This window comes from Arachis hypogaea, chromosome 20, assembly GCF_003086295.3.
Source record: "Arachis hypogaea cultivar Tifrunner chromosome 20, arahy.Tifrunner.gnm2.J5K5, whole genome shotgun sequence".
Taxonomy (NCBI): Eukaryota; Viridiplantae; Streptophyta; class Magnoliopsida; order Fabales; family Fabaceae; genus Arachis; species Arachis hypogaea.
The window spans coordinates 124,519,164-124,530,470 of record NC_092055.1 but is presented as its reverse complement, the minus strand read 5'-3'; the positions used below and the strand labels follow the sequence as shown (position 1 = coordinate 124,530,470).

Sequence of the window (11,307 nt, the reverse complement as noted above, 5' to 3'; positions counted from 1 at the left end):
AAATTTAATTAATAATCTTAGAGATTATTGCTAACTTACTACAAATAATAATAACTAATAGATACTTCCAATTTTTATCTAACTAATAATATTCCACTGTAATAATATTAAAACCTCAACTATAATAACATATTTATGTCAATTAAAAAGTTAACAATAAAAAAATAATTATTACCAAAAAAGCAAATATATTATATTTTACAAATCTTAATTATTAATCGAAGTTATCAACATTATTCCAAAAAAATTATATACCGATTTAGTTTATTTATTGTTACGAAAAATTACTATAATTTATAAAATTATAATTTCTAAAATTAATTATAATAGTTAACTAATTAATTATAATTTCTAAAATTACTACAAAAAATTATAAACAAGTATTTTTTATTACTAATCTATTATATTAGAAAAAATTCTAAACAAGCATTAACTACATTTAAACATACATATTTCTAACTATTATTTAAACATATATTTCTAAATTTCTAAAATTAATTATAACAGTTAACTAATTAATTATAATTTCTAAAATTATTACAAAAAATTCTAAACAAGAATTAACTACATTTAAACATACGTATTTCTAACTATTATTTAAACATATATTCCTAAATTTTTATCAATAATAATAATAATTCTGTCACATATATATTCTTCAGTTCAGCTTCTAACAACAACAATTATAATTAAATTTCTAAGAATAATAATTATAATTTTGAAATATAAAAAAATTTAATAAATAAACTTATATAATCAGAATGGCTGAGATATTTTATAACATGAAGTTTAGGACGATCAACATCTCTAGATTTTTGTTTCTTTGGCATTTTATTTTTTTTTTCAATGAAGTAGATGAAGCAGAACTTGTTCAAGGAGGAAGAAGAAGAGAGAATGGCTATTGGGTGAAGATGAAGGTGAAAGTGACTCGGAAGGTGGGTGTAAATGTAGTAAAGTGAGTGTGTTGGGTTAAAGGGGCACCTTTTTGTGGGAAGCAACGCGCATGCGACATGTGGCTGGAGAGAAACAATTCGAATTGTCTGTTTTGTCACCAGAAAATTGGACCGTCCGATAAGTTATCTCCAACTTGCACCATCCGATTACTCCATCACTGACACCACACGTCTCCATAACGGAGTTCTATTCCATTCTAATCTTCATGTTAAAATTAAAAAGTGTGAATGGGTCTCTTGTGAGACAAAAAAAATCACCTGACAAAAAAAAGATTGGTAAAAAAATCTATCAAACCGATTGAACCAATCAATTCCTCGTGTTTGAAAAGTATTAAAGTAAAAAAATAATTCTATTTTTTTAAAAATAAATTTTAATTTTATTTTAAATTTAAATTCATAATTAAAATAATTATTTGATAAATGAAATGGTTTTTTATTATTTTGTTTGTGTAATTTTTTATTTATCTATATTTATTTATTAAGAATAATTTTAATATTTCAATCTTTAATAATGCTAGAATTGCAAATCAATTTTTTTTGTCTGATTTACTTTGAATACGTGAAAACTAAAATTATCGTAAAAATTGAAAATAACACCTTTATTGCATGGTGAAAATTTAGGTATAGTTGATATATAAGAGCCGTTAAATAATTTAATTGATTTGACTAAATTTTTATCTAAAAATTCTCAGATATAGTCAACTTCACCTGAGTTTTCGGCTTATTGTATTCCAAACTAAAAAATTCTTTTGTTTGAGAATTCTATTCAAAGGTATTTCAAACACACTTTTATTTTCGATTTTTTGAATTACTAAAAAACAAAAGCAGAACACGCCTTCTCTCTCTCGCAAGTCACAATTCACCAACGAAAGCCCCCCTTATCTCTCTCTCACAATTCACCTGCCCATGCTAAACCCTATCAGAACGCCACCACTTTCGCCGCCGGCGGTGACAGACAGCGGTCGACGTCGTCGCCTCTCGAAGGTCTGATCGGCCCTCGCCTCCTGGATCCTCTTCTCCTCGACGTCGCCAGAAGGTCTGCTCGGAGTTGTTGGCGTCGCAGTTTCCATCGTCGTCATCAAGCCAGTCTCCGTCGTCGGCCCTGAACTCGTCTTCTCTGTCCTTGTCATCAAGCCCTCTCTCTCTCTGTCCGAGCTCACTTTCCTTCCTCCTTTGTCGCCGGTAAGCACGCTTCAATTTTTGTCGTTGCTAATTTTCTGAATTGGGGTTGATGGTTGATTTGAATGGTTGTTGTTAATTTTGTATTCTGAATTGGAGTTGTTACTAATGTTATTCTGAATTTAGTTTGGATGCTTGGTTTGGATTTTTTGCTTAATTTTTCTGATTTTCTGGCTTTGGAGGCTGAGTTTTCTGTTTTTGGATTCTCAGTTTTTTTTGTTGAATACTTATTAGAAGTCTGTTGAAATTTGTTGTGAGTTTAGTTGCTGATGTTTTGAGTTTTTGTGTAAGTTTATATTTTTTATCGTTGAAATTTTTTTTATTCTAAATTTTTGTTGTTGATTGATAAGTATTGTTGCTGATTACTTAATTAGTTAATTAGAACTTAGAAATTATTTAGAAATGTTTTATTTTGTGAATTTTTAATGATAAAATACGTATAAGTTATTATGTCAAATTACAAAATTTTAAATTTTATTAGTTTAGACATAATAGAATTTGGACATTTGAAATTATATATTAAATTTTTAATAATTTGATTGTATATTTAATTAAATCGATTCAACTATGGTTCGATCTCGGTTGTACTATTGAATCATTGAATCTGTCACTTGACCGATTCGATTCTCACAACCTTTTAGTAATAAATACTTGAAATGTGCATTGGAGTTTTGTGTTGTCTCATGAACTGATCTCTGTTGTATTTTTTGTCTGGCTCTAAAATATTGATTTAAAAATCTTGTTAACATTTATATGCACTCTTTAGTTTATACTTTGTTGATCAGGGAGACATCTAAAGTAGTTCAGTGGTATTCAATTTTAAAAGCAATAAAATAAAAATAACTTATTATGAGAAAAAAGATAAAATCATATATAATTATTTAATTATGGCTGGCTTAACTAGTTATCTAACGGTTGAATCAGTAACCCATTAACCAAGCACTCTAACTGGATTGATTGTTGGTTTGGATTTGATAACTATGTTTTTAATTGTGATTGTGTTAGTACGTTGTTATTTGTTAGTGACACTAATCAAAGCAAATCATGCTTTGTTGAATGTTAAAGTCTTCTATTAAACAAGGTCAAAGAAACACTATTTCGACCCTATTTACGTTCTCTCGTTTAACTTAACTTTTGTGGTCGCTATTTTTCAATTATTTAATTTTAATTTGTGGTTTGAGATTTCAAATTATGCTGTTTTAATTTTAGTGTTGTTCTAATTTTAATTTGTGCAGTTCTAATTTTAGTTTAGTGTTCTCTGTTCTTATTTTATTTTTTTGTGATATTTCTGCAGTTTGATAATAGTAAAGTGACAGCATTCTTGAACAGAAGGTGGAGTTGATGAAGGTCTTGGTGAAAAATCGAAAAATCGAATCAAATCAATCAATTTCAATTCAGTTTGGTTGGCCTAAAAAAATCAAACCAAACAAAACCAAACCAATTAATTTTTTTACAATTGGATCGGATTTTTTTTTCCTAAAAACCAAACCAAACGGCGCTGCGAACACCCACAATATCCATATCTCCTCAACAGAAACAAAGGACACTAACCACGAATCCACAATTAGCATTGACCTGCCCTCGCCAGCTCACCTTCTTGAGCCACCGCCATGACCTCACCGAGTCTGCACAGATCATTTCTCCGCTCCCCCAAAACCCTAGTCACCCTGTCTTCTCACCGCATCATCTCCTTCAATTTTTCAAAAAACCCAAACCAACAATCTTTCTATTCTTCTCGCTCCAATTTCCCATTTGAGTCTCCATCTAGAGTCCAAAAGCTCATAGCTTCCCAATCGGACCCTCTTCTTGCCAAAGAAATCTTCGAATGCGCCTCTCGCCATCCCAACTTTCGCCATTCTTACTCTACCTACCTCATTCTCATCCTCAAATTGGGCCGCTCAAGGCAATTCTCCCTTGTCGATGACCTTGTTCGCCGCCTCAAATCCGAATCCTACCCAATCACTCCTACCCTGTTCTCCTACTTGATCAGAGTCTATGGCGAAGCTGATTTACCCGATAAGACCCTCAAAACCTTCTACACTATGCTTCAATACGGTTTCAAACCTTTGCCCAAACACCTCAACCGCATTCTTGCAATTCTTGTATCCCACCGCAACTTTGTTCGACCTGCATTCGATCTCTTCAGGGATGCTCATAGGCACGGTGTGTCACCCAATACTCACTCCTACAATATTCTCATGCGGGCTTTCTGTTTGAATGGAGATGTAAGCATTGCCTACCACCTATTCAACAAAATGTTTAAGAGAGATATTGTTCCTGATATCGAGTGTTACCGGATTCTGATGCAAGCGATGTGTAGGAAGAGTCAAGTGAATGGAGCTATGGATTTGTTTGAGGATATGTTGAACAAAGGGTTTGTTCCTGATTCTTTGACTTACACCACTTTGTTGAACAGTTTGTGTAGGAAGAAGAAGCTTAGAGAAGCTTACAAGCTTCTTTGTAGGATGAAGATCAAAGGGTGCAATCCTGACATAGTTCATTATAATACTGTTATATTGGGGTTCTGCAGGGAAGGGCGCGCCCATGATGCTTGTAAAGTTATTATTGATATGTAGAACAATGGGTGCTTGCCTAATGTTGTGTCATATCGAACTTTGGTTGGTGGGTTATGTGACAAAGGAATGCTTGATGAGGCAAATAACTATATGAAGGAGATGCTGTCTAAAGGTTTTTCTCCGCATTTTGCTGTTATTCATGGCCTAGTAAAGGGTTTCTGCAATGTTGGTAAGATTAAGGAAGCTTGTGGAGTTCTAACCAAATCGCTTGAGCATGGGGAAGCTTCTCATATGGATACCTGGGCGATCATAATACCTTTAATATGTGATGTGGACGATGGTGTGAGGTGCAGAGATGTTTTGGAGCAAGTTCTCAAGATTGAAATAACAGGTCATACTAGAATAGTGGATGCTGGCATTGGTTTGGAGAACTACTTAATTAGGAAGATACGAGCCAATCCAAGAGCATCTTAATGCAGGTTTTTGTCCCCCATGTTGGACCAGCTTCATTTTTAGTTGAAAATGGGTTTAAACTCTATCTGTGGAGTGCAGACACGCTTATTATTTAATTGCAAAGATGCATGAACCAGAACAAAATGTAGTCAGCTTGATGGCCTTCATCTCAACAAAGGCAATTTCAGATTTATGGCCTTCAGCTCAGCAAAGGCAATTTCAGATTCATGAGAGGGAGACATTTGGACGTCTTAGGACAAGCTGTCCTCAGTAAGGGTGCCCCAACATGCAACATGAGGAGTGAGCACTTTGGAAATGCTACAAGATGCTGCAGAGGACAATGTGGCTCAAGGCAGATGTTCTTGTCTTCTTGACTAGCGTAATTTGATTGTTGGGCCTACTTGCATCAGTGAATGTGTTCCCGTGGGTACTGGACTCCTGGAGAAGCCGTGCAGCATTCTCCTGTAAGTATAGTGGTAGTTGGCTAGTGGCTGAAATAGGCAGATTCTGCTCATGTGACATTAGTGTTTGTCGAAGCTAGAACTTGTAATAATGGACAGTTCTAAAAATGCCTTAACATGGAAGCTTCATGGAAATCGCCAATTGTTTTTGTTATTGAAAATAATTTATGGGCTATTTGGAATTTGGATGTCACATCGGCAACTTCAATTCCTCAGGAATGGAAGAACAGACCAGCATTTGGAATGCCAGGAATTCAGGTTGATCGAATACATGTTTTGAAGTTCAGGGAAGTCGGAAATGATGCATAAGAAAGAATTCCAAACCAAAGAATTCATTTGATATGGTTTGAGCAGTCGTATTGTAATTACAGTAGTTTTTTATACATGATAATGATAATAATATGTCATTTTCCTTGTTGGTGATGTTTCTCTCTTGAATGCAGAGAACCTTGCCTTTTTGAGTAAAAATTAACGTCTAACAAGTAACAATGCTTCTAGACAAGAATGTCATTTATGAAACGCATTATGAGGTTCTCAACGTCAAGGAAGATTCAAGTTATGAAGAAATCTGTGCTAGTTACTGCTCCGCCATACTCAGCTTACATCCTGATAAGCTATTGAAATCTTCTGATGCATCCGGCAGCAATCAAACTAGTGGAGATAGATTTCTCAAAGTACAAAAGGCGTGGGAAGTTCTTGGCGATTCAAGCTCTTGTTTATTTTATGATAATGAGCTTCGAAGTTCAAGGCGTGATGTCTAGGCTGTTGATGTTGCAGAAGATTTAAGCTTAGAGGATATGATGGCTGAAGATGACGGAGAAGCATTGGAACTGTTTTATCAATGCAGATGTGGAGATTACTTCTCTATAGACTCATTGGAATTGCATAAAATAGGGTATTCCTTATTGAGGGATGAAAGTAGAATATCTATATTGAACAATGATTCTTTGTTAGGATTACTTATTCTTCCCTGCGGATTATGTTCTCTAAAAACTGGTCTGGTAATCAATATGGATGGACATTGAAATTGTTTACATATTTTTTTGTGGTGGTGACAATGATTGAGAATTTGAAGTTATTAACATTTTTTATATGAAGAGAGCAAACCAATAATATCTCCTCCTTGGATAAAAGTTCATATAGCATAAACTTGAGTGCCATTTGAAATGTAGAATTTGGATTATATGAAGTTAATTTTGGTCTCAAGTATGCTGACTCACTATAATGACTCTGAGTAAAATGTTTATGGCTAAATGTAAGGATTTAGAATATGATATTCACCTTCTGTAAGTATGAATATGCAAAATTTAATTGAAGTGTGATATTATTTTGTTGATGAGTCATTACTTATACATACAATCTATTTGCAAATTGACTATTATTATGTACAAGGAACTTCTAATTTCCATGCTGGATAAATCATGAGTTTTCTTTTTTTTTTTTTCCTTCAGTTCCAGTAATCTAGAGAACCACTTTTTATCAACATAGGCCTGACTTTGTCCACTTGAAACTGAAAAACCAAAACAAACTTTCATTAGTTTTAGTTGAATATTTTACTTGGTGCCTCTTGTATGTATGATAGCAATAAAAAAGGTAAGAAAATTTGAAAAGCAATAAACAGTGGCCTCATTGTTAAGTTTTCAATCTTATCTTTTTGAAAATTGGAGGTGCTTACATAGTATTGTACCCTCAGATTTCTGACACAACTCAGAGCAAGTATCCTGCAAATTAATACGTGAAAAAAGAAATTAAAGCTTCTAAAATAAGAACTTACATGTATTGTTTTCAATCCTTCTTAATCTTTATATATAATGGTGGTAAAAGCTGTATCCATTCAAAGCATAGTATGTCACAACATAGATAATACCTAAAGTTGACAATAAAATCTTATATTCTTTTGAAAAGTTTTACTAAGTTTTGGAATTGCAAAGAAGGAAAAACCAAAACAAGCTTTTCAAATTTATATGCATAAAGGGAGTCGCAAAGATGATGAAACTCAATGGATTTAAACGACTAAACCTTTAGATCATAGAAGTTTTGATACCATGTCATGAACTACTTCTTCCAAAAGTTTAAGTTTATAAGAAGAAGTACATTAATATTATATCTCTAAACTCTATTATAACTCTCTCAAATACTAGAAAGGAAGGAGAAGAGGGTAGAGATCAAATTCAAAATATCAAAGATACTGCAAAAAAAATATAACAACCAACAATGATCCATGCATAATAATCTGAGTGGAAAAAAAGAAGAAAAAAGAAAGAGAATGCCACATTGTGAACATACAGGTGCCACACTTTCTAATGAATGATGTCATAACTCTTCCATCCACTGATAAGCCAAAGCTTGCATGCTGGCATTACCATGCACAAGCATTGACAAGTGACTAATCAGACTAAATTTGAAAATTTTGGAGCATGAATTCTAGGTCAATGTATGAACACATAAGTAAACATATTTCAATACCATGTCAGTAACAAATTTGAATCTAAGTTGCTACTCAAACATCAAAATGAAATACTCTGGAACCACCTTTTGAATGTTGAGTTTGATGAATAGTTGTGCATCCTTGTGTTGCTCATTATCATCAATCAAATCCTGTAACTGCAGGTCTTGCAATGATACATCATAGTTGCTTGTCCAATCCCCATGATATCGGCCGTCACCCTGCTTGCGTTCTTGCCAATCTAAGTTTGATCACACACAATTGCTAACTTCAGAATATGAAGCAGAAAAAGAGAAGATGGAAGACACCACCTTGTATTACAATTTTTGCTTTGTATATATATCATAGAGATCAGCTTTGATACACTATTAGCATAGAAATTTGAATCTTTTAAGGTGACCAATTTGCTTGAAAAAGCAAGCTTACTGTATTGTACTCTCAACTTATTGAGATATATTTAGATGATACTTTGTTTGTTTCACAATATCTATCACTTTGTAAGTTTTGGAATATTCATAAGTCAATTATACAATTTATTACCAGATTTATTGAATTACAAATGTATCAAATTTCCAAATTTACTCTAATAATCAACTGTTCAACATATTCAAGATACATAAGCACACATAGAAACAAACAAACAAACAAGGGTGAAGAACTTAAAGAGAAGGTTGTGAAGAATGAAGAGTGAAGAAAATAGTTAATTAGTTAGTTACCAATGGAGAGTGGAAGTTATCATTTCTTTTGGTAGAGGCGACGGCATTGTTGGAATGAGTGAGAGTTCAACTGAGAGTGCAACCTGATGGTGTTGGAATGGTGGCATGGATTGAAAACTGAATTGAAGATCCTTGGGGACACCAAATTTGAAGCTTTGGTCAGAACAAAGGATAACTCACTGAAAAGAAGAGAACAACACAAGTGATATTTATCTTTGGTTTTATGGGTTGAAACCAAGGTTGCGAGAACCGAACCAGTTAATGAATCGGTCGAGTGACTAGTTTAATGATTTAATAGTCTAACCGAAGCGAACTGTAATTAAACCGGATTAATTAAATATAAATGAAATTATTAAAAATTTAATATATAATTTTAAAATGCATAATGTTTCATCTTTAAAACAAAAAATTTTTAATCAGTTTCTAATCAACAAGGCAACAACTAAAATATTAACACAGAATCAAAACAACAGTACAAAATTAAGTAAGAAAGTTAACAACAATCAACAATAATTGAAGCAGAACAAAAACAATAATCAACAATCAACCCCTAATTTTTTCCAATGATTACATATAGTGATACAAATACATGTATTTTGAAAAACTCTGTTCGTTGTTCCAGTAACAGAAAAGCTTAAAGAAGCTTGAATCTAGAATTGAACAACTATATCTGAGCTTTGAGGTGTTAAACAATCCATCAAAAGAGTGAGATTTCAGAAATAAAAACACTTCTATTCTATCACGAGCATAAATATCTTCATCAAGGCACCCTCACATTCAATTAAATAAAACATATCTTCTGCTACAAGACCTGTAGATTTAATAAACAAAAGATATATCATGTATGCATTGTGGCAATTCAGCAATGGAATAAACATTTAGAAGGATAATATATTAATATTAGCCTTAACTAATATGAAAGAGCAAAAGCTAACTTCCAACACGTAATATTCCATGATAGTTGATTACAAAGTCAAAATGCAGGAGCCTTAAAATGAAAGATTTGTTGTGCTTCAGAAAAAAGGAATACAAATAAAATTTCATCTCAGTGAATCACAAGTTCGACAAAGTTAAGAAGCAACAATCTTAATAGTTGTGTATAACTGGAGTATCAAGAAAAGTTCAACAGAATCATTCAATTCAACTATTATTTCAGAAAAACAGCAACTCAGAACAAGCAAAAAATAACAAAATCAGTATTAACTACTATTAACTCAGCAACTCAGAAGCAGATAATCAGTAAACCTAGTCTTATTAACAAAGGTATTAACACAATCAGCAACTCAGTATTATTAACAAAAGTACAAAACAAGCAAAAATAATTTCAAGCAGCAGTGCTTACCAGCGGCGAGAGAGGAAAGGAAGTGACGGCGACGGAGGAATGGGAACTGACGGCAATGGAGGAACCAAAGAGAGCTCGGACAGAGAGCGAGAGAGAGATCGAAGAGGGACGTTGAGCTCGGACAAAGACAGGGAGAGAGAGAGAGCTCGAAGAGACCACGACCGACCAACCCTTCGCGACGGCGACGCCCCGAGCTCACGCAGACCTTCCTGCGATGACAGGAGAGGAACCGGGACGAGCAGAGCTTCCACACGCGACGCGGCACCCACGGTCTGTCCCCGCCGGCGGCGACAGCACCCTCTACCGGAGGAGAAAAGTTCGGCGATGACTTTGAAGATGGATGGTGGCTGCGGGCTGCGTTCGAACTTCGAAGGAGGTTTGGGGTATTGGGTTGGGTTCTTCAGAGAGAGAGAGAGAGAGAGGGGTGGGTTGGGTATTGGGCATTTCTGAATTTTTTTTTTTTTTTGAAATTCAAAACGGTGCCGTATCCGTCACTCTCAAAAAACAATTTGCTACGAATATTATTGTTATCCTAAGTTCAACCAAATAGATCCAAGAAGCAGACGTAGGGTCACGCGTGAATAAGAAGAAGAAAGCATGAAAAAGGATCCCGTGAATCTAATGGATTTGATTAAACTTGATTGGTTAAATCACTTAAATGTGGAATTTTATTGATAAAAAAAAATTCGATCGATTTCGACAATTTATTGATAATCACCGATTCAGTCGATTCTTAGACCAATTTTTTACAACGCAGTTTTCATCATCACTCGAAGTCTCGAACTAATCGAATGATCGGTTTTTAATTAACTCGGTTAAACCGAATAATTCGATTCAGTTTTCAAAACTAAGATTTTTCATATTCATAGTTTTTCAACTGTGTTTACATGTTTTTTTCTTTTTCTCCTCTTCATTTTTTTTGTATTATTTTCTTTCTCTCTTTTTTTTTTTTGGGTCATTTTCTTCTCCTTCTCTTACATCTTTTATTTTATCTCATTCTATTTCTTATCTTTATTTTTTATATTTTGAAAAATTTTATGAAAAAATAAAAAACTCTATTTAATATGTCATCGTTTAAAAATTTATTATCAAAATATCACATTTTTTAAATTATTTATCTTAATATCACTTTTTTACTATGGTAGCATTTTATATTTTTTTTTTTTTGCTTGTTGACTAGAGATGTCTAATTCGACAAAAAATGATATCGATACAAACAATTTGAAAATGGTAATAATATG

The 11,307-nt window shown here is 33.4% G+C and overlaps 2 protein-coding genes and 1 long non-coding RNA gene across 3 annotated transcripts; 2 read left to right on the top strand and 1 right to left on the bottom strand.

The window, feature by feature from the left end:
- The first annotated feature begins 1,708 nt into the window (after window positions 1-1,708).
- LOC112784993 (pentatricopeptide repeat-containing protein At4g01400, mitochondrial-like) lies at window positions 1,709-6,598 on the top strand. The gene is made up of 2 exons (XM_072229803.1): window positions 1,709-2,135; window positions 3,427-6,598. Exon 2 carries the CDS (start codon window positions 3,743-3,745, stop codon window positions 4,706-4,708), a length of 966 nt encoding a protein of 321 aa, XP_072085904.1. The 5' UTR covers window positions 1,709-2,135; window positions 3,427-3,742; the 3' UTR covers window positions 4,709-6,598.
- On the top strand, window positions 6,051-6,598 carry LOC112786287 (diphthamide biosynthesis protein 4). Its single transcript, XM_072229804.1, is given in 1 exon segment — window positions 6,051-6,598. A coding segment is annotated over 1 exon segment (537 nt). The 3' UTR covers window positions 6,588-6,598.
- A 224-nt stretch (window positions 6,599-6,822) lies between these two features.
- Window positions 6,823-11,013, bottom strand: LOC112784994 (uncharacterized). The gene is made up of 5 exons (XR_003194125.3): window positions 10,067-11,013; window positions 8,725-8,903; window positions 8,095-8,249; window positions 7,238-7,283; window positions 6,823-7,072 (listed from the first exon to the last, which is right to left on the bottom strand). It is a non-coding gene; the product is annotated as an uncharacterized lncRNA (long non-coding RNA).
- Between the last annotated feature and the right edge of the window lie 294 nt (window positions 11,014-11,307).